The 24,574-nt window shown below is 37.1% G+C and overlaps 1 protein-coding gene across 1 annotated transcript; it reads right to left on the reverse strand.

Annotated features, from left to right (window-relative positions):
* Window positions 1-542: 542 nt before the first annotated feature.
* On the reverse strand, window positions 543-22,668 carry LOC128512285 (macrophage mannose receptor 1-like). The gene is made up of 26 exons (XM_053485482.1): window positions 22,546-22,668; window positions 21,898-22,299; window positions 15,610-15,786; window positions 11,398-11,553; window positions 11,193-11,306; window positions 10,967-11,107; window positions 10,663-10,845; window positions 9,381-9,538; window positions 9,166-9,279; window positions 7,737-7,852; window positions 7,493-7,641; window positions 7,186-7,382; window positions 6,945-7,060; window positions 6,778-6,862; window positions 5,524-5,665; window positions 5,321-5,359; window positions 4,988-5,154; window positions 4,837-4,901; window positions 4,660-4,760; window positions 4,446-4,585; window positions 3,468-3,582; window positions 3,173-3,345; window positions 2,504-2,606; window positions 2,098-2,330; window positions 1,381-1,546; window positions 543-855 (listed from the first exon to the last, which is right to left on the reverse strand). The coding sequence occupies exons 1-26, from the start codon at window positions 22,619-22,621 to the stop codon at window positions 671-673; spliced, it is 3,813 nt and encodes a 1,270-aa protein (XP_053341457.1). The 5' UTR covers window positions 22,622-22,668; the 3' UTR covers window positions 543-670.
* Between the last annotated feature and the right edge of the window lie 1,906 nt (window positions 22,669-24,574).

Here is a 24,574-nt window from a genome sequence, read left to right on the forward strand (position 1 = left end):
ATGCCTTCCTTTTACACTGAAATGCCTTCCTTTTACACTGAAATGCTTTCCGGTTACACTGAAATGCCTTCCTTTTACACTGAAATGCCTTCCTTTTACACTGAAATGCTTTCCGGTTACACTGAAATGCCTTCCTTTTACACTGAAATGCTTTCCGGTTACACTGAAATGCCTTCCTTTTACACTGAAATGCCTTCCTTTTACACTGAAATGCCTTCCTTTTACACTGAAATGCCTTCCTTTTACACTGAAATGCCTTCCGGTTACACTGAGAATCTCATAGTTGAATGTGCGAGAAGAGTTTGTATGTATGTGCGCGGAAAAGTATGTATGTATGTGCGCGGAAAGTTTGTATGTATGTGCGCGCGCATTTCATATGTAGTTGTTTGAGCAGTTAGTAGTATATATGTATGTGTGAGTGTTTCATATATGTCTATGCAAGTGTTTCATATGTGTGTGCATGAGTGAAGTTTGATTTAAGCCCTATACGGCGCCTCATAGAATCATGTGATTATATCGTCTTTTGTTTAGCAGCGCTACAACTAAGCAAACTGGTGATATATAAAATGCATCAAAACATTTTAATTATTTAAAAAGTTGTTCTTTTAGGTAATTTATATAGGCATTGTGTGTTATGCTTGCCCATGTGTTTCATGTTGGTCACCTCTCCCTAGCTGTCTATATTAACTATGTTTCTTAACTCTATGTCGGTATTAAATGCATGCTCCCAGATGACTGACAAAAATGGTCTTTTGTAGAAGAGGAAGCCTGCGAGTCCTGCTGCAGCAATAATCACCAACACAACTGCTACAGTGATACCGGCGTAGCCATGAGAGCCTTCTTCTACTTGGGGTTCTGCAGGGCAAAATTAATAATTAGGAGCATTGAAAGAAACATTTTTAACACAAAATGATTTCATAGCAACAGGAGATTGCTGTTTTGCTTATAGGTTTATTTAGCCTTGAAATTAAGTAATTCATTTATTTTGTAATTTAAATGTCAATGCAGTTGATTAAAAGTAAATGAAGTTTTGTACTCAGTAATTGCCGGCTGTTTCTTAACGAAGAAATGAGCAATTAAGCTTAGGACAAATTGGTTGTCATAAATAAATCGACCATATTTTTATCCTTATTCATCTTAATCCTGGTCATTTTATTTATGTGGTGGATCTGGAGCATAACATAATCAAATCACAGTGAGTGAATAGTTTTTGCTAAGTTTTTTCAAAGACAAAAGCACAAACACAATAGCATTTGGAATTATGCATCCAGTTACCATAAAATACACGTCTCTCATTGCTATCCAGATTTTACTCAAATAACTTGTATAAAACTGCAGTTATAAATGAGGCCAAAAGTCATAATGAGCATCAGAACCTACTTGGTGAGCGTTTGCAGAGAGAGTAGTAGCTTGTGCTGCAGTTTGAGGTTTTCCATGTTCCATCTGTGTCGATGTATACACAGGCCTGATCCCTCTGTGGTTCACCTACAGCCCATCCAGTGTAGTTCAGGAACCAGTTATCTATCCAGCGGTATTGTCCATCAGTCTACAAGCAACAGCAAGGAAGACACACTCAGATGAGCAGTGGTGTGTGTGTGAGAGAGAGAAACCAAGACAGGATTCTACCTCTAAGAACTTCCAATATAGTCATTTGCACATTCGACAAGTCATTTGAATTGAATGGCATTAAAACATATCAAATAGCTCAACAAAAAATAAAATCAGGAAAATGAACATTTTGACTTCCAAAATAAAATAAATAAAATAAATAGCCTAGATATTATTGTAGACATTTAAATAACAAGCCTAATATCTGAATATTTATATACTGCTATTAAAATTGCTCAGGGATCTTCAATTTTAGATTGTGGATTCTTCGAGCGGACTCAACTAATCGTTAATTAGTAGCTTCAGTGTGTGTTTGTAAGTGTTGGTGCATTACAAACTGTGCTGGACAATGGCCCACCCAGCCCGGAAATAGATCTTTACTGAATCCATGAATAATAGTTTTGCTGCTAAACAGGTATGCAAGTATGAGACTCTGGTATAAATTTGTAGTAAAATTAAAGCAAGTGGGTTTTCTTTTTTATTGCTTACCACATTGCTGTGGAGGCCAATCCAAATAGGCTCTTTCATGTTGACAGTCCAGTGAGTGATGAAGGCCTGAGTAACAGAGTCTAACACACTAGCTAAATCAGCATCATCCGCTTTGCACTGCCTCCTCGCTTCATCCCAGCTCATCTTCTCAGCCTGTACCTTATATAAATTATTTCCCAGTTTAAAATACGATGCTGGTGCCACTGTTGTCACTGGAACTTCGACCAGAGGATCTGGAGCAGATTAAACACATCATCTCAAGTTTTGTAATGTACGGGGAAAAAAAAAAAAAATAAAATAAAATATATATATATATATATATATATATATACTGTATATTATACACACCTATTTTTAAAAGTTCACTGTTATTGTAATAGTTTGTGCTGTGGCTACTTCCACTTACCAGTATTTCTCTTACAAACAAAACCTCGTTTCTCTTCACAATGCTCAACTTTCCACATACCAGTAATCGGGTCTGGTCCCTTCACCATAACGACACAGTCAAACTGCAAAAAAATATGATTATGTCATTAAATTATGTCCTCAGAATATTAATTAGGTCAACATATACATTAACAGTACAGTATATTGTCAAACAATACGTATGCTACAATAAGGGTAAAAGGTTGAATGTTAAAATAGTGGCAAAAAAATATCAAAAAGTGTCACAAGATTTCATTACTGAACTTGGTCAGTGCCTTCAAACAAGAAGAAGTCTGGCAAAAAATATCTAATATCCTTATATGAGGATCTTACAGTACAGTACATGGATATACAAATACAGTAATGTACTGTATACATTTAAGGACAGTGGAGTCGCATGAAGTTAAGTTATTAAGCCTTAGAACGCTGGAAAACTCCTATAGAAAAGCCATTGCTTTCACTCCACCCTTATCCAGAGCAACTTGCATTTTTATCTCATTATATATCTGAGCAGTTAAGGGTTAATGGCCTTGTTCAAGGGCCCAATAACCCCTGAGCTAACCCCTGCCCACTAATCTGTAAGCAACATGGTTATGTGCATAAGAGGAATGATTACTGTATATGTTTATGATAGAGAAAGGGCACTTGCCTCTACTCCGAATGCTCTGCGTCCATCTGGAACCGACACTGGATTACCCTCCGCCCAACTTGTGAAGCTGACCCTAGTTCCATCCGTCCAAAGGAAGAGCGTTTCCGAGGCGACATTATTCAAGCCAATCCACACGTCATTACGTGCGCTGAGCATCATAGTAGTGAGAAATGCTGAGAAGATAAATACTAATTAAACTTCAGCCCAAATTAAAATGACTATTCCAAAGCTAATAGAAGACCATTGTAGAGGTAAAACTTGTAGGGGATATTTTTCATTCCAGTATAACTGGTACCTTGCTCTGCTTGACTCAGAATGGACACTAGGTTGCCACTTTGGAAGATGCAGTATTGTCGAGCTTCATGCCATGATTTGTCTTGGCTTCCATCTATCTCTGCAAATTTATAACACTGAGGAGAAATTTAAATAATGTCAGACAAGCGAAATTGTAAGGTTTTATTTTAGTATCAGTGATGCTAATTTATTAATATTTTAGTAAAACCTAGTGTAAACAGTTTGCATAAGCCATACTGATCTTACAATTTCCTCTATATTTTACATGTGTGTCAGAATATCTGGTTAACTTTTTTCCCTTTTTCCCTAAATGTGTGCATACAGTATGTTGATGAAGACTACTTCAGTATGCTGATGACTAGTTGTGTGTCATTAATGCTGGCTCTAGGTATTATACAGAAAATGAAACACTCATACACCTCTTCTGTCCATCTTCCCTTTATACACTGACATTCTTACAAATGAGGCCCATTTTTCTGATGGAGGCAGCCATTAAGGGTAAAATATTTCAAACATTAATAATAAGCCATTGTTTTATGTGAAGATTACATTATCATATAATGTACTAACATATCATACATCTTTGTAGTCTTTTTGCACACGCGCGGGTGCGTTACAATAATAATAAGTATAATAACAATAATAAATTCGGAGCACTACTACTACTACTAATAATAATAATAATAATTCTGAATGGAGAAAGAGCAGTCAAAGAAGTATCATCATTGAAGGAGAAAAGAAAATCAAAAAATAAATACATCATCAGTTTGAGCTTGACACGTTTATGAGCTCTGTCGCTTGCTGTCAATGGGCGCCTAAGAGACATAACACATTTTCAGCTTCAGTAGACACACAATACTTCAGACTGAAACACGACTGCCTCCTACAGGTAATGAAGGGCATTTTCACAGCTTGCCGCGGCCAGTCGCGGGATCCCTTTTCTGAAGACGTTTAAAGGCCAGATCTGTAATTCACTCACTTTTCCCTGGAAAGCAGTCCAGTCAGAACTACATCCTCCTTCTGGGACAGTGGTAGGAGCTGCTGTGGTGCTGACAAAGCTAGCGCTTCTTTTACAGATTGACGGTAACCTCCATGCACAGGGAATATTTTTCCAAAATCCTGGAAAAGAGATGATTTTATGCATCCCAAGTTTATTGATGACAACCTGATTCGAAAAGATGAGGTGGACTTACCCGTCCATGTGAACATGGCAACACAGTTTTCATCTCTGGTGTCAAAGCTTGGTTCATGGTAGTCCCATGCTGTATAGACAACTGGGGAACCATCCGCCCAACTGGAGGAATGAAAAAATATCAATACAGCTGATGGAAAAGAAAATTGTTCTTGTGTTGCCACTTTATTAAAGTTACCTAATAGATTTATCCAATCTCACAGTCAATCCAATGTAGTACATGTCATGTAATCCTCTTGAAAGCTGTAAGATTAAATTCATGAAAGCACAAACAGCTTCGAGATTGGTATTATCAGCAAAGAACAGTGGCACTGGGATCGGTCCTTTACCTCTTTATATAAAAACGTTCTCTCACTTTGACTGGTAATGACAACAAGGTCAGAATGACTCTTCTTGCAAGCTGTGCGAGCATCTTCCATATCCAGATGCTCATCATTAATGTAGTACTGACTACCACTGAACTGGATCCAGCCATCATCTGTAATGGTAACCTCCGCTATGGAGCGTAAAAGACACAAAACAAAGGTTGTAGAGTTGAGAAACTTTTATTTAGTTTTTATTTTATTTTATTTATGCACAACACAAGACAACTAACAAATATAAGCGGTTTTAGCAATATAATGCAAAGGTAGGCAAACTGAATTAATGAAGTAAAATTATACCTTGGGGTGTGTTTGTAGGTGGAGGTTTTGGAGTTGTACCTGTTGTAAGGGTCAGAGTTAAACATCTGAACTAACTTTAGAGTGATCACAATAGAACAATTATTGTCAATCCTAAAAAACTCCAGGGGAAAAGAGGTAGACCATATACACTGCAATTGATGAGTGTGTGTGTGTGTGTGTGTGTGTGTGTCTAGACTACCTACCCAGTCGTATCTGACAGATCCAATTATTGTAGGTTTCACAATTAACATCGTTCCACTTATTAAAAGGCATGAAGATTTCTGCACAATGTTCTCTAGAAAGTAGATTATTAGGCTCTCCATAGTCCCAGTTCTCATAGTTTGACTAACATGCAAGAACACACATAATGAAAATAATAATAATAATAATAATAATAAGACACACATATAGATATTTAACGTGTAAAGCCTTTCCCACTCATTCATCCAAAACAAAAACTAAACATATAAAATATTTAAGGTCTCTAAATTCCTAAATAAATCACCTAACATTATAGATGTCAATACAGCTTTAATATACAAACCAAGCCATTACCGGGTCTCTGATATTTTTATACCATTAACATACATTTGCCTGTGTATTAGGCATACTATGGTGGCTTAACTACACTCATACATACTGTACATCCCCTAAACAACTTCAATATATAATATAACAAAACATACAGCCACTGATCAGCCGTAACGTTACAAGGAATGCTGGGAATGTTTCGCCAGCATTGTCCGGGTTCCCCTTGTACCAATGACTTCACAAGACCTCTGTGGATGTTTGGTGGTGTCCAGCACCAGGATGTTAGCGGTGGAACCTTTGGGTGCTGTGGGATTGTGGGGTGGGGTTCTGCCTCCGTGGATCAGACTTGTTTGTCTGGTGCATTCAGTGGATGCTCGGTCAGATTGACATCAGGAAGCTTGAAGGCCGGATCAATAACATTGAGCTGTTCGCCTGCTAACCTCCATATGCGACTGGCTGTGATGGAGTAGATGTTCTGATACCTTTCTATCATTGCCCGCATTAACTTTATTAGCAATTTGCACTATATTGGATTTTCTGAGAGATCAGAACAGACAGGCTGATGTTTGGTCCCCACAGGCATAGAGACTGTAAGCCTCGGGTCAGTTTACTGTATATAACTGATAATCACTGTTATCCAGTTCACCTGCTGGTGGTGTTTGTGTTTTGGCTGATCAGTGTATAATTAAGAATAGTAAAATAGTGTAGGCATAGAATCATTATAATTAATAATCATATACTGTACGTCCCCAAGGATTACATTTTATACTAAACCATTTAAAGCTTAAAGCAGGATTTTCAAATGCTTTCTAGTAAAAAAATTATAATAATAAAAAACATTAATTATACTAATTAATATAAAATAAAAACCTTAGCAATGAATTAAAACCATACAAAAGTGAACAGCAAAAATGTAATTAACTCACTGAAGTTCCATCTGACCAGAGAAAGCCAGCATGATCATCCAGCAGATTATAGCCAATCCATGCTGTAGTCCATTCATCAATATACCTTTTAGAGGACAATAAATAATATGCATTTTAATTCTAAAATCAAATGAAAGTTATCCAAATGAAAAAGAAAAAATACTTACGGCAAATTGTTGGTTTCAGATTTATCATGAAAGCTAGCGAGGTCACCACCAATGTCTTTGCAGTAATTACGCGCCTCAGTCCATGTTTTCTTATTCTCGTTTGAATTTATATATATCTAAAAAAAAGCACAAGATGTTGCATAAGAATGTGTGCATCGCTTCATGGTTTAGACCATAAAACCCTTTGATATGGCCATACTATTGAGTGAGATAGTTTTTTGTGGTTGTGCAGTGACGGTACCCGAATGCAGTTGCCAGGGTCCTTTTTTCTCCACTCAGAGGGACAACTGAGAGGTTGTGACACACGAGATTCTTTGGTTGTCGTAACACCCTCTGCTAATTTCTTACAGATGTACTTCTCTTTCCTGTCACAGCTGATTACATCCCATAATCCTGCCGAAGTCCCAGTTAGCATGGCAACACAGCCCTGGTGCCTCTCTAAGTGTTGGACACAAAAAAAGTAAAATTTGATCATTTAATACAACATTCAGGTTCATTTCAACAAAATATTTAGTGCTAACTGTAGGACTCAAGAATAATATCCATACCTGGCATTCCTACATTAAATTGTGTAAATTTGACAGTTTGCTTATTTGTCCACTCGAAGGTTCCTACATGTTCTGTATTGGACAGGCCGATCCAGAGATACTTTTCAGGTCGCAAGCCAAAGTGGCTGATGAGAAATGCGTTCTCATACCTACAATAAAGCCCACATGACCATATCACTACACACATGCAGGTCCCATGCAATATATTCAATGGTGTATGAAAGCAGTAGAGCGTGTGCCTTACATGTCTGCGACTTGAACTAGGTTAGCCGCACTCTGTCCACATGCTGTTTCGGCCTCATTGAAGGTTTTGGCTTCTACAGCAATGCTGTAGCAGTGGGAGCTGAACCTGATCCACCCCTAAAAGTACAACGGAAAGCAGACACACTTTAGTACATCTGAATATACAGTTCCCCGAATCCTAAATCCACTTGGTATCCCAAAAGACGCTTTTTAGCAAAATATGTTGTGGTTGTTTTAGAAACCTGATGAAAATCATTCATTCATTTTCTATACCACTTATCCTGTTTAGGGTCACGAGAAGCCTTGAGTCTATCCCAGGAGACTTCGAGCATGAGGCAAGGTAGACCCTGGACAGGGTGCCAACTCATCACTCATGCAGACACGGAATACCTGGATGAAAAACACACCAAGCTCCATGCACCCATACGGGCAGGATACAAACCTTAGACCCTGGAGGTGCAAGGCCACAGAGCTGACCACTACACTACCGTGCCACCCTATTGAAGAACAAAGTAATGCAATTCAAAGTAAGAACCCACCATTTTAAACAATATTGTGCTACACTTTGAGAGCTAAGCCAAACACCTTGTGCACTTATATCTTAACGTTATTGAGTAACGTTGAAGTCAAACTTTCTGCATTCCACTGCAGTGACAGTGCTCCAGTGAAAAACTGCAATCAGCCCTTAAAACAGTTATGGAGCAAGCTGTTCCTAATGTTTTTATTACTTGTATACTCCATCGTGCATAACAGAAACATGCAGATATGGACGGCAGGCATTGGCTAGCAAATATATATTAAACCATATAGTGTGGAGTACTATGACACAGCGCCTACAAAAAGCATGCAGGAAAGGTGAAGAAAACTGTAAATGTATATGGCAGCAGGATGTTGATTATCACCCAGGGAGAAATGAACAGGCGACTAACACACAGGCCAAATGGTCACAATAAAAGTGTAAATGTTCTCTAGATATAACTAAAGTCTAAATGACTCCATCTCACTTAATTACTGGCCCACAAACTGAGTAAAATAATTTAGTAGGGAAAAAAATAATGAAGTGCACACACAAATATACAGAAATACACACAAATATACAGTATATAAAAATTAATGAAATCTATTGCTAAAGAAAATTTGTGGAAAACTGAACATTTAGATAATTTTGAAACTAAAGTTTTGCGAAAAAGCAAACATTTGCTTAATTAATACTGTGTGTAATAAACCATAAATCAGATCCATGTATTTATATTAAAATATTACAAATTACACAAACTCTTATATAGTTGTACATATGCAGGACACATGTTCAGGAACCACTAGTTTGGTGGTTCCAGCTAGAAAAAAACCCAAAAGAAACAAACAGTGCAACAGTATTGAGCATTTTCTGTGCAGATAAACTAAAATGATAAGGAGAGGGTATGACTTACAGCAGGACATCCAGGACTGATTAACTCAGGTGAGCCATCAGATTTGGTGGAGGCTTTCTTTTTACACATGTAGCCATACTCCTTCCCACATGTCTGATCTGCCCATTTTCCCTCCTACATATAGGAGAACACCCACAATCACAGAAACACTTTCAGTGCTTCATCTGCATAGGTTCTACCAATTCCCAATACATTGGATTAAGCAGTTACTGTACCTTTCCTTTCATGACAACGCAGTGCTCTCTGAGGATAGCCATGTGTGAAGGTTCTCCCACATCCCACTTGGCAAAGGTGACAGAGGATCTGTCTGACCATTCAAACAGGTTCTGAGTCTTCTGATTATTTAGACCTATCCATAGTTCATCAGTCGGCACTGGTGAACAAACACATGCATCCAAATGAGTATCCAAGTCAGTGGGGGAAATGTAAAGTTTTAAAGGTTGAATAAATGAGTTGCTCAGTCTGTCTGCTGTGCTGTGATAAGCTTTTCTGGTGCCAGGAGAGATATTTTCAAACAGACAGGGGTAGCTCAGGGGTTAAGGCATTGGACAAGGGTTCGAAAGATTCCAGGTTCAAACCCCACAACCACCAAGTTGCCACTGTTGGGCCTTTGAGCAAGGCCCTTAACCCTCAACTGCTCAGATGTGTAATGAGATAAAAATGTAAGTTGCTCTGGATAGAAGCGTCTGCTAAATGTAAATAGAAATTCTTTATATATATATATATTTTAAAAAATCCCTTACAAGAAACAAGCCCATATGTTAAAGTATGCAAAACTAAGGGTCCTAAAATGTAGATTTTCCCTTCAAAAAAAAAAGAAAGGCAAATCACTTGTGCAATCTAGGAATGTAAATTTAATAACCAGAACGTGTCCACCAATAAGGACAAGAAAAATGTCTGTGAATAATGTCCATCAATAATGCCCGTTTATGGTGTGCCCATGTATTAATGTATATTGTATTTACCTTTATTCTGTGTAAAAACTATCTATATACAGTTTGTTTAAAGATTTTATTATACAGAGTGGGCCAAAAAATGTATACACACATAAATATGTATGCACAAAAAATATATGCACAAAAAAATCATGGTCACTGTATAGTCTGAGTGGCTGGGCCCCGGGCGTGGCATGAGATTTTGCTGCATGTGTATGGAAAAGTGTTAAATAACTCTCTGTGTGATGTTTTTCACCTCAGCATCTGGGGCTTCTTGACAAAAAAAATTCCCCCATAAAATTATGTGATAATAGTATTGGTATGTCCCCTTTAAATGCATGTGCCACCTTTTTTTGGGGAGGGGCCCTGGGGGGCGATGGAGCAAGGTGTTTGAGCCCGCTCATTATTGCTTCCAACTATATTTCAACTTGAGTTTTTAAAAAGGGCATAGATAACTGGTGAAGTGTGTATACATATTTTTGAACCCTCTGTATTTATTGTAATGCATCATGATTCTTTAGAATCGTCTAAACCAAATACATTTGTAAGTGTATGCTCTTACAGTATCCAGTCTGTGATATAATAAAGCTGTGTTCTTCTAGATTGTGAATACTAGTCAGGTTGGCTCCTTTTGCAAGACAGGCGGACAGAGCATCGTCCCACGTCCTCTTAGTGCGTAAAACAGAGTAGCAGTGACCTGAATATAGCATCCAATTGGCTGGGCAGAAACTGGCTTCATCTTTTTCTATCCAACACACACACACACACACACACACATATCAGTGAAATGTCAAAGAGTGACAGTAAACAAAATAATAATGGCATATGCTAATGTGTATACTTGTACATGTGCCTCTAGATCTTACCAACTGAAGGTGTAATAGTCGTGGAGTTTCCCTTGCGGCAGATATAGCCCAGTTTACTACTGCAGGCTAGACTCTCCCACTCAGATGCTTTCCCAGGATTAAGTGCAGCACAGTCCATGCCATCCTTCAGCAATGGGTGGCCTAAAGGATGCAGTGTGGGTAAGAGTATGCTTGGTAATAGTCAGGTAAAACATGTGTGTGTGTGTGTGTGTGTGTGTGCACTTACCTGAAGCCCAGTTTAGATATCTAAAGGGGTTTCCATTGCTCCATTGCCAGCCACTTTTAAGATCCAAACTATTTAGTCCAATCCAAAGAGGCGAACCACTTGCATCAGTTAACGCTAAAAAATGCAAATATATTATATGAATAAAAAAAAAAAACATTTTTGTTACAAAAATATTCATTGAATTATTTTACTGCCGTTTGTGTACCTGATATATATGATTGTTCGTGCAACTCCGTGATGCTGAGTAGATTAGCGTCTTGCTGCTGGCAGCTCTTGCGGGCCTGATACCAGGTCAGCGCTGACTCAGTGTTTCTCTGGTAAAACACACCTGTGTCTGGATCACGGTCCCAACCGGTTGTTGCTATACACCACAGACACAGAGATTTTTAAACACACACACACACACTCTTGCAATTTGGGAATTACGTGGACAATAGTCACACCACTTTCCAGTGATCCTCTGAGTGCGAAAAAAAAATCTGGCATGTAAAAAATAATAAAAAGAACCAGTTCTTAATGGGGACCTCATTTACATACACAGGAAATTAACTGGTTTTCATAACATCAAACTGTAGATTTTTTTACGGGTGCTTGATGTATTGAACATCACTGATTTATCAAAGGCAAGCATCACAAATTGATACTTTTTGTACAAATTGATACTTTTTGTACAAATTGATACTTTTTGTACAAGTTGATACTTTTTGTACAAGTTGATACTTTTTTCTAGTTAAAGATACACCGCAGGTGGTACAGCAGGGTGTCTAAGAGGACAGTGCATGTGAACTAGCTAATGTTAGGAAATACTGAGAAAAACCTAGGAAAGATATAATCCTTTCCTGAAAGTGACAATTCAGTTGTAAACATATCCTCATCCAGGTCCAAGGACCTCCTCTTTTTTTAGAGCAAGGACCTCCTCTTTTTTTTCCTTAATGTAATAATAAACATCAGTTATACATCAATCACATAAAAAATTAGTTTTTAGTAATTTAAACAATAACAGTAGGACAGTTAGTACGAATGTAATGACGTATGAATTGAAGGTGTTATCATTAATGCTAAACAGCTTTTAAAATATAATATTGCAATGCAGTGTTGTCCTCATTAAAAATGCATTCTTAGCTATGGGATATTCTTAGCAATCTGCTGTGGGATATCATATACTGTACAAGGATGTTACATGCTTAAGGTAAATTAATTAAAGTTTAAATTGAAGACATATTCTGTCCTTTCATTAAAATACAATAGATAAAGGGACAAACCCTCATCCGCAAGCATCTAAAAAGATTTTATTTTTTATAATAATAATAATTTTTTAAAAAAAATTTATATAAAAAAATGGTAAGATTTTACCATTTATTTTTTTTTATGATTTTTTTTAAAAAAGCCATCATAACCCTAAGTGAAAAATGTAAAGTGGGTACGAGATAGACACGAGTTACTGTAGATACCGTCTGTAAATTACTGTCCGACTGAAATAAGGATAATTTTAGAAACATTAATATAATGTTAGTATTGTTACTGTTAGTGTCAATGTGATGCATTGTGGTGTATCATGACTTTGCATATTTATTAATAAAAAAAAAATTTATTAATAAAAATAGGATAGAAATAGAAATATTAATGATCTTACTGTCTTATGACAATAACTTTCAGGTAATGTGACCAACTGTAATATTTTTACATAGGTTCTATATTATGTACAATAATTTGTTGTAAACATGTCTTTCGCAGTGCCTATTGTTTTCTGATACTATTATTATTTATTTATCTGTGATTATAAGCAATATTTGTTGCTACTGTTGATGTTGCTGTTGTTGTTTGTTGCTTACTTGTCATTTTTACTTGTCATTTGTTGTTTGTCACTTGTCATGTTGCTGTTGTTGGTTTAGATTCTCATCATTTGACATTGACTGAAATTCTGACAAACTTCATTTGAGTGTTTTTTGGGGGGGGAAATATGCAGTAATCGAACATCTTTCTATAAAAACACAGTAAACTCTACACTCTACTGTATGTCATTAAATTTTAGGTAATAATTTAAAGAACAGTAGCATTTAATTCTCAAAACTGAATAAACAATTCCAGAATTTTTCCTAGTTACACACATTACACACACGCACACAAAAACAGTAGTTGCCCTCTACTCTACGTCATTATGTGCAGTACAAATATATAAGTAATTATTTGCACTGGGGACATGCAAAAAAAAATTGTTTGGTGTTAAAAGAAAAAACTTTTTTTTTTTTTAAATAGAAACATTAGAGTAATATATATAAGATATTGTTGCTCCTTGCCAGGAAAGGCCTGTATGCTCACCCTGTACTACTATTCAAATAACATAGATCAACCATAGATGTGCAAACTGCTAATATTTAAAAGAAAACATTTGTGCCCTCTGCAGGACATGAGGCCACACATTTTAAAATAGATTTTAAGCCAATAGGCCGCATGACCTTGAAGTTATTTAAATGAAATCATTAATATTTTAATGAAAATGATTAATAAACATTCAAAGTCATTATATTTAATAAAAAAAAAAAGGTTGTGCCCTGTGCAGGCCATGTGACCACACATTTTGGAATAAATAGTGAGCCAATATGTCACATAAACTGGAAATTGAATAGAAATAAAATTAATAAAAAAAAAATCTATGAAAAATATAAATGAATATGCCAAGTGATAATATTTAATAGAAAATGTTGTGCCCTCTGCAGAACAGGTGGTCACACATTTTACAACAGATTGTACGCCAATAGGTCATATGACCTAGACATTATTAACATTAAATCATCAACATTTATATTGAAAAATATTTATAAATATGCAAAGTGATCATATTTAATAAATAAGTCCTTGGGCCTTACGCCACCATGCATCACACTGACGCGAATATCCAACGGTCAACTTCAAACCAACTTCACCGCTTTTACTGACCCCTCCTCTCCAGCATCCAGTTACTAAATGCTCCTCTCCAGCCCTGAGCTCCATCTCAGAGACTTTAACACTCAAGTCAGAGCTCAAATCCTGCCCTATTTCACTTAGAGTTATTTCACAAACATGCTGCTGCTGTTTACTTAAAATTAACTGAATTTTGCGGTGAAACTAGTTAAATAGACAGGTGTTACATTAAACAATAACAGATGCCAACTACATGAAACAATTTATTAGATTTGATCTGTTTTAAGAATTTATCGAACTTTAACTGACATGCTAAACTGTCCCCTAGTATGAAAATCACACTAGCATCATGATAACACTAAAACACAAAAACAAACTTTAAAACGTGTATAAACTGACATTAACACTTACCTGGGTGCTCACAGCTTTTCGTGTGGGCGTGTACAAGTCGTAGCCCAATCAGAAGCACGTTAAATAGGTGGTTAAATATTATTATTAAAAAATAAAATAAAAAACTATTAATCCCTCATGACACCGTTTAGGGATTTTATTCCATCGTTTAAAAATGTAAATATAAACACATATATCTCTTTACACTGTTAGACATTTCTTTAATTTCAACAGTTTTTTTACCCTATATTACAATACTAATATAGTTAAAAGCATAACAGAAATGGAAGAACTTCAAAATCAAATAACTGATATTATTGACAAATCAGCACGCAAAACGATCTTGAAAAACAAAGGTGTATTAAAGAAAACTGTGTACCATGGTGTTATGACGCTTGCATTCACTCATGCATCGTCTGCACCGCTTTATTTCTATTATCCTGTATTTATTCCTGGATTGCAGGGCCCTGGAGCCGATCCCAGGAGACAGGGCAAGAGGCAGGGTACATCCTGGACAGGGTGCCAATCCATCACAGGGCACACACATACACACACTACGGACAATTTGATAAAACCAATTAGCCTAATCTGCATGTTTTTAGACTGTGGGAGGAAACCTGAGGACCTGGAGGAAACCCACCAAGCACGAGGAGAACATGCAAACTCCACGCAGACAGAAAAGGGAATCGAGAATGGCCGGGAATCAAACCCGGACCCTGGAGGTGCAAAGCGACAGTGCTAACTACTACACCACCATGCCGCTTAGATTGCATTCAAACAACTTAAAAAACACTATTCACTATGTAAGGAAAATTAATGGAAAATGAACAGTGATTTGAGAGAGCGTATGGAAAACACAATAATTTAACACAAGAAAATAAGAAGAAAGCAAAACAACATAGAAGAGCTAGACCTCTCGGGCAAGGCAAACAACACCAGGGAGGGACGACATCTTCCTCAGCAATGTTTTACATACAGTAGGTCTACCTGGTCTTCCTGCCAGATTCCTATGCTTAACTATAAGCTAACCACATGGACATATGCAACGTGTCTATCATAATCTATTCTACTGTACATCACAGCAAAGATTTCAACATGTGATATCAAGAAATCAACGTTCTCTTACATTTTGTTGGACAGAAACCCCATTTGACGTATTGGTCGTAGTCTGTGACTGTGGCGCACCAAAATCGCAAACCAAGATGTCCCCAATCATAGATGCACTCAGCGTACCAATGTTCTCCATACTTAAAGGGAAACTCACAGGGGGCGCCTAAAGCATTGCCATCGATGGTGAAAATCTCTGCAAGAAACAGAAGCGATACAAATGATTGCTCTTAAACCTATTGGTGTTTAACCAGGCTTTATAGAACATTCACAATTCCACCAATGTATTACTTAACATACTGTATCTACCATGAGTCAAGTACAGTATATCATCAAACTTACCAACTTATGCCACATCAGTGCACAAGGTTGGCTATGGATAGTCAAGTAATCAAGCTATCCGACTAAATAAAAATCAATTTTTGCCTAAAAATACTGTTGGGTTTAAAAGAAGAAGAAGTTTTAAGCTGAATTAAAAGAAGAAGAGTAATTGCTTGTTGTGCCTGCCGCATCTTGATACACTCACTGGTCCGGTCGACCAGGAAAGATAATCACACACACATACATACATACACACACACACACATACACACGCACACACACACACACACACACACACACACACACACACACACGCACGCGTACACACACACACACACACACACACACACACACACACACACACACATACATACACACACACATACACACACACACACGCGTACACACACACACACACACACACACACGTACAAACACACACACACACACATACATACACACACACATACATACACACACACAGACACACACACACACATTTACAGTAGAAATAAATGTTACACACACACACACACACACACACACACACACACAGGCATGATGTCTAAAGATCTCTGCACTGGGTTAGCTGTTGTGTCCCAAATATGAAAAAAAAAAAAAAAAGAAATGTTCAGTTATGAACATGTCAGGCATAGAGAGACGTGAAGACAAACAGGCAAGAGAAAATACATTTGCATTTTCCTGGTTAAACAAAAGGGTTCAATGACAAGAGTTGTTTGGATGTATATTCGTCTGAATACAGGCTGTAGGAAGTGTCACCACATAAGAAGTCAGGGTGCAGTGAGAGGGCTGGTCTCAGGGCACAGGAATCTTCTCATACCTTACAATATTTTAATACATTACAATGCCCCCTTAAATTATAACAGGGCCTTATACAATTTATCAATGAAAATGACAATAAATAAACAGTCAGGCATTGGCATAGAATGGATAAAAAAAAATCTAATTTGAAAATTAAACTAATCAAAATCATGTGCAAAAAATAAGAAAATGTGCCCTCTTTTGTGGTGTCTTCATGACGCATGTGCTTCTATTAAGCTATAAGAACTAATAATAAACTTTCTGTCTCTGTGAATACACTATTTAATAGTGGAGACTCTGAACTCTGAACTTCAAACCTCCGTTTAAGAATTCAGCAGGCCATCTCCGGTTCTTCTAGTCTCTTATCAGTAGATTCCATTAAAAACCAGTCGCCCAGAAGCTTCCTCATTAAGCTAAACATCTCTCACCGCACTTGACTAGGAAAGAGTGAAAGACTTCAAGTCTGACTAATTTATCTGTACTTGTGATGTAGCTAGTCAATGTGCCCAACTTAACTAAATGCAATCCCTAATGTCTGTACAATTCTGCTATGTGTGTTTTTATATTAACCCAGTATTCACACTAATCTAGCCTTCAATCCTTCACTAGAGAAGATGTGCATCAACCTTAGAATCAGTAAGATCTCTGATTAGAGTAACCGTACATACAGTATGGATGAGTCAGGGAAATCTCTGACAGCCAAAAATTCAACCTTGTCTGTTGCTCCTGTGAAATGCTGTTAATTTAAGAAATCCTTTGGTTAGATATAAACAACATTCATAAATTTCATTAGACACAGTCAACCATCAGCTGCTCCAATGGAATTTCTGTATCTTAAACAAAAGAGAAGATTTAAAGGCATCACACATTGTCATGATATGTTATGCGGCCTGCTTGTTTCCAGTTGACTTTTTCCTGTCGATGAAATTGAAATGAAATATTGCTGATGCTGTTTTATCTGTAAAATCAAGGTAGTTAGGTTTAAGCAGGAGTACAGTCCTATGCAACATGGGAGACATGAATCTTTGTCACATACAATCTGTACAAATGTTTGTCATGTCAGGAATGTCATTTTAGTTATTCCAGAATATAAACATTTATTTATTTATTTATTTATTTATTTATTATTATTAAGTTTTAAATACTGTAATTTACAAACCATATCTTGTTCCTGAAAAAATGGTCTTTTTAGATGCTCATCTTAGCCTCGTTATGAAAAACAAATATTGCAATTTAAAACAGCCTGGAAATGTGATTGTGAATATATGTGATCTTTATTCCTGAGAACACTTTCAGGAAATTGGACTGCAATTCTAGGACAGGAAAATTTAAGCATCTCTATACTAAGGACACAAATTCACGCCACTCCATGTTCCTGAGAACACCCTTGGAAAAATAGGTACTCACATGGATGCGTGGTTCACACATTTATAAAATGCAATTACAGTGAATAAACGAGGCATTTGGGAAACCCATGTACATTCTACCTTGTTCCTGAGAACACTCTCAGAAATATGGATATCTGTTGTGCCTGCAGAGTCCATGCCAAGAAGAGCAACAACAAAAATAAATCATGTACAGCATAAGAGTATAACTGCAACGGCACACCACTCCCTGTTCCAAAGGAAAAATATATCCAGACTCTAAGGAATGTGGATATTTTAATTAATTAATTATATTTTTTATCCATGCAATGTTATGCCAGGGGCAGCTTATACACTAAATGCAAACATGCTTCCAAAAATTACAAATTTACACACAAACCCCCCCTACTGGTCAAAGAATGTAAGATGAGATGATGTGTTCGTTTTACCAGTACTGTATGTGATCCACACTTAATGTATTAAACTTGATTGTTTTTTCATTAAACTATGCAAACAAGTCATTATAGGTGCTTAATGGATGTGAGTCTGGCAGGATGTGATTTTCAAACTGAGCCAGTGTTACTGAAAAGAGGAAAGAAAAGAAGGACAGGGCATGTGCTTGTGCAACTGGTGGTTGTGGGGAATAGAGGGGTGACACTTTATTCATTAAACTTTATTGATTTTTATTAAACTTTGCAAACAAGTCATTATAGGTGCTTAGTGGATGTGAGTTTGGCAGGATGTGTGCTTAAATCACCTTTCTTTCCCATTCTGACATTCAGTTTGGAGTTCAGGAGATTGTCTTGACCAGGAACACACCCCTAAATGCATTGAAGCAACTGCCATGTGATTGGTTTATCAAATAATTGCATTGATAAGAAATTGAACAGGTGTCCCTAATAATCCTTTAGGTGAGTGTAGGTGCTTAGTGGATGTGAGTCTGGCAGGATGTGATTAACTCTTTTTAAACTGAGCCAGTGTTACTGAAAAGAGGGGAAAAAAGAAAGGCAGGGCATGTGCTTGTGCAACTGGTGGTTGTGGGGTGTAATGGGATAACACTTATTCATTATTATTTCAAAACAATACTACCCACGAATTGGGCAGAGATTGATTGGCTTTTATATATATACAGAATATATACATACTAGGAATAACATTCAGAACACCCAAAAAAAGCAGAGCTTAGGCTTGTAACCACTTTCCTGATGAGATTCCTTATAGATTATACCTTTAACAGACAGATGTTTCTCCAGTGTGGACATTGCATGGCTACAAAACAACGACGGCACACTAAATGTATTAAACTTGATTGATTTTCATTAAACTATGCAAACAAGTCATTATAGGTGCTTAGTGGATGTGAGTCTGGCAGGATGTGATTTTTAAACTGAACCAATGTTACTGAAAAGAGGAAAGAAAAGAAGGACAGGGCATGTGCTTGTGCAACTGGTGGTTGTGGGGAATAGAGAGGAGACATTTTATTCATTAAACTTGATTGATTTTCATTTAACTTTGCAAACAAGTCATTATAGGTGCTTAGTGGATGTGAGTCTGGCAGGATGTTATTAACTCTTTTCAAACTGAGCCAGTGTTACTGAAAAGAGGGGGGAAAAGAAGGGCAGGGCATGTGCTTGTGCAACTGGTGGTTGTGGGGTGGAGTGGGGGCGACACTTTATTCATTATTGTTTCAAAACAATACTAACCACGAATTGTGCAGAGATTGCTTGGCTTTTATATGTATATATAGAGCTCAGGCTTGTAACCACTTTCCTGATTTGATTCCTTATAGATTATAACTTTAACAGACAGATGTGCTCCAGCATGGACAATGCATGGCTACAAAACAACAACGGCACATTTAACGTCTTAAAAACAACATTACAATCAAGTAACACTTCGCCCTAAGTGCCTGATTGAAAAACATCACCAACAACGAGCAAGACCAAATCTAACTAGCTGTACAAGCAAGCAATCAGTTATTGATATGGTGGTCTTTAACACCGAGTGTTCTCTTTGTACCACACATACAACACAGAGAAACAAACACCGATCACGCAAAAGCCGGTTAAAAAGCAACAAACAATACAGTCATATTAATGTTGGTCTTAATGCAACCACAATCACAGCGCATTATTAAAATACAACGATAATCAGTCGTGGCATTATCATATTTCACTTTACTATATGCACATTAGTGAGATCTTAGCCTAAGTTGCAAAACAAACTGGTGAAACGTGAATATTGTCATGAAAAGCTACTGATTGTAAATCTGCCCACTTCGGCATTTTGACTACGTTAGAGCACTTTTTAAATCTTTTAAAGCACCAGCGCCAGCGTCCAGTAACCCATAGCAACCGTGGACGCGGGTTGATGTCGTAGTTAGTTGGCGACAGGAGAGTCGTTATGTTTTTATATCAGTAAGTTAAGAGCTGTTGTAATTAACATGGTGGAAGTGACACCACAACGAAGCGTTTTATTTTAAACACGACGGATGTTCCTTTACAGGACGGACGTTTTTTTATGACGGGGCGAAAGTTATATTTTGCACCAGGTGTTATGCGCTAAAATGCCGCCCTGCCATGGATTGCCCCCCCAACATAATCGCAATCAAATATTATATTAGAACATAAATTCATAGGTTTATGGTTTACAAATTACAAATAATAATAAACGGATTTAATTATAAAATAAGCAATATTAAAAAATGTTGTATAGGGAAAAATATCTGTATTATGTGTGTAATTATTTATGTGTGATTTTTTTATTTGTAGATTGACAAACCCCTGCAAAATAAATGTGCCATAAAATAATAATTTTTTGGGATTTGTATTAATCGTCTTGACGGCTGTCACGTGCCTAGGGTTAATTATAATAGTAATAATATATCTGATAATAATAAACCTTTGAATGTATGTCCTAATATAATATTTGATAGAGATTATGTAGGGGGGGCAATCCATGGCAGGAGGGCATTTTAGCGCATAACACTATTATAATAAACCCTAGGCACATGACAGCCGTCAAAACCATTAATACAAATTGTTGTATAATGTTTACTTTGTGGCACATTTATTTTTCAGGGCTTTGTCATGAATATGCAAATAAACATTTATATAGATAATAAAAATAATTATGGTTTATGATAAAAAATTAGATGAAACTAATTTATTATTAAAAAAACAATATAAAAGTATGTACAGTAGATAAAAAAATGTTAATAATTATATTTTTCATATACAACATATTTATTTTCATACGGCTTATTTTATTTTATTGTCTCATCTAATTTGTAATTTGTAAACCATTAACCTATACATTTATGTTCTAATAGCCTACAATATTTGATTGCGATTATGTTGGGGGGGGCAATCCATGGCAGGGGGCAATTTAGCGCATAACACCTGTGAGCAAAACTTCTTAGACAACACGATTGGAATTAATTAAGTTGAACGAGACTTATGTAGAAAACATAGCGCAAATTAAACTTTTTAAATTTTTTGAAACTTAAGTACTTTACAAACAAATCTCACGAAAAGATTTATTGCTCGACCGGGAGAGATAAACAAACACACACACACGTAGGCATGATGTGTGAACAGTTAGCTGTTTTGTCCAAACATCAAAATAACTAGTCATTAACATGTGAGCCATACAGTAGAGAGACCTGGAGACAGACAGGTGATGGGAAACACGTTTGCATTCTCCTGGTTAAACATAGCGGATATATATAATACCTTACAGATACATTATTTACACCTTTACAGTACAAACCCAATATATGAAGTCAAAGTAGATCCTACCTTGGTATCCATGAGAGCACAGATCATCCTCATCTCCATATATTACCCAGTGGCTCCTGGAACCCGTGCCCGACTCCAGCCGTATGTTGGGGGCGTCGTCGTCACGGTAATTCAGATGCAATTGCCGATGCTTGATAGCAAACCGATCCTCACTCCTGCACTCCCATTTTTGCATAGGACTGAGCTCATCGCAGGGGAGAAGACCTGCCTGATCCCAACCTTTAACGCTGTTGACTCCAAGGCACATATTGTGTGAGATGCTTAAAATCCGAGAACCCGAAATCCATCGGAAACGTTGCCTGTCTGTAGATGGGTCACAGTCACTGGCCTGGATTAGGTCCGGATCTACAATCGCCACACATTTTTGGTGATCCTTGTTGTAGATCAGGAAGGCACTGCTGTCTATATTGCATTAAAAAGGGAAACACAAAATATAGTGACTTTTCTGATTAGCTAGATCAATATTTTACGTTTTAAAAATATTATAGATTTTTCTTAAAAACAGGTATTTAAATGAATTAACATTTGAATAAACATGAATGAACATTTAAATGAATATTTCCCTGTAAAATGAAACACTATTAGAATCTTTAACCCTTATTTCAACGGATCAATCTGATCAATCACACAAAAAAGATGTGTACGTACCTAATTGCACACTGAGTTGCAAAGTATTGCAGAGAACGCCCACAAGGACAGACACGACGATCTGATGATTCCTCATGTCTGATGACAATTAGAGGTGTGATGGCCTGTTTTTATAAACTGGTACATGTCACAGATTTGTTACTTTAAAGTAAGATTCCAGATTTAATTTACTACTGTATACACATGAGCTCAGTCAGCTCTTTGTTTAAGGAAAGATACACTAACAAAGAGCCTATTATAATTTGACCTTGAGCATTTCACCAGCATGAAAGATAGCATGTTCTCAGTCCTGCAGAGTCTAATGTAGTAATAAAGTTATTATATAAATATATTTTTCATAATAACTGTAAAACTTTGACATAATTTGAAGTATGCGTATCTGATAACTACTTGGCCTAGGCAAACGAATATCGATGTGCTCACATAGATACCCCGGTAGTTGTTAGGGTATAACTTATCTCCACTCTTATAAATTGGGGATATAAGCATATAAGATTGTGTAAGGGGTTTGTTACGTTGTGCAGATTGGAGAGATATCCACGAGCTTTTCTGAGGGTAGGAAGAACTCATGCATGACAGGTTCTTGACTTTTGGGTCAAAACTTGCCATGCCACAAGTTTTGCTTGCATGCTTGTACCCTCCCGGGGCTCCATGGGCCGGTCTGCTGATGGTGAGGCTTCACGCCTATAGAAACGGCCCAATTTGTAGCATGCTACTGCCTTTGAACACTCAAAATCAAACACGCTCCGGACACTTCATCCATTTTTAAAGAAATTCCTGTGTGATGATCGTTGTAACAGATCGATATTGAAATCGATACCCCCACACACGCGCACATGGGAAAGTGCTTGGCGGTCATGTCGTACGATGCTTCTGTGTCCTCAGGGAGGTCCTGAAAGATGCTCAGAGAGATGAGATGAAGAGGACGGATGACACGTTCAGGAAGAGACTAGAGGAAGAAAGGTCAAAGGTGAGAGATAACTCTGCCTCTTAACATGCAGGAAGGTAAATGTTTGTTAATATGTTATTGAATGTAATTAGTCAGACAGGTACAGACGGCCGAGGGGGTCTGGATCAGTGGCAGCTCAGGAGTGACATGTAGCTCAACAGACAGAGAAGAGAGAGTAAGAGAGAGAAGACCAGAGAGCAGAAGAGAAAGGTTACTGTAGGTTAGGTTAGGTTAGGTTAGGTTAGGTTAGGTATGGTCATAGTCACACAATGTATGAGGTGAATGTATATTTAGTGCAGAGTGCAAGCAGGGACATTGGCAGAATAACTATAACAGCTTAACTACACAGGAAACACAGACATAAATAAATGTTTATTAATATAAATGTAATAAAGGTTGTGAGGCCGCTTTAGGAATCCAGAGCATCCTGGCTATCAAGGTGCTGATATAATTGTAGCATTTACTCTGATGCATTCCACCACAAGTTTTAAACTGTTTCCCGAAAAAAGATAGATAACTTGGTTATCCCCTATACACACACGTAGAATTACACTCTGCGAACACACAATGGCCTTGGTTCTTCCAGGAACACAGTACATGGTGTGCTACCGTCCTTGCTCTGTGCTTTTAAATCACTTTAGCTCCAGAGAAGAACGTTAATAAGCACACACACACACACACACACACGTTTGAGGAAGTACAAAATTCTCTGTATAGTACTTTAACAGTTTCTCTCTAATCATATAAATAAAATCTTAATTACTCAGGAACAGTTCTAAACAGAGAGAGAGAGAGAGAGAGAGAGAGAGAGAGAGAGATGATGAAGTGAAGAGAAAAAGAGACAGACAGATGCAAGGGAGAAGAAAGCAGATGAGAGACAAAGAGAGAGAAGGAGAATATATGTAATAATGCTGTACATTAGTTAAATTCATCAGACACTGTCTCTTCAACTAACACACTAATACACACAGAGGACATAACGAAAAAACTTTAAAAGCAATAAAAAATTAATACTATTTACATGCTTCTTAACTTTTTGAGGATTTTAATAGAACCTTTCATCTCTGTGTCAGAAGTCAC

Source organism: Clarias gariepinus, chromosome 24 (genome assembly GCF_024256425.1).
Source record: "Clarias gariepinus isolate MV-2021 ecotype Netherlands chromosome 24, CGAR_prim_01v2, whole genome shotgun sequence".
Lineage (NCBI taxonomy): Eukaryota > Metazoa > Chordata > Actinopteri > Siluriformes > Clariidae > Clarias > Clarias gariepinus.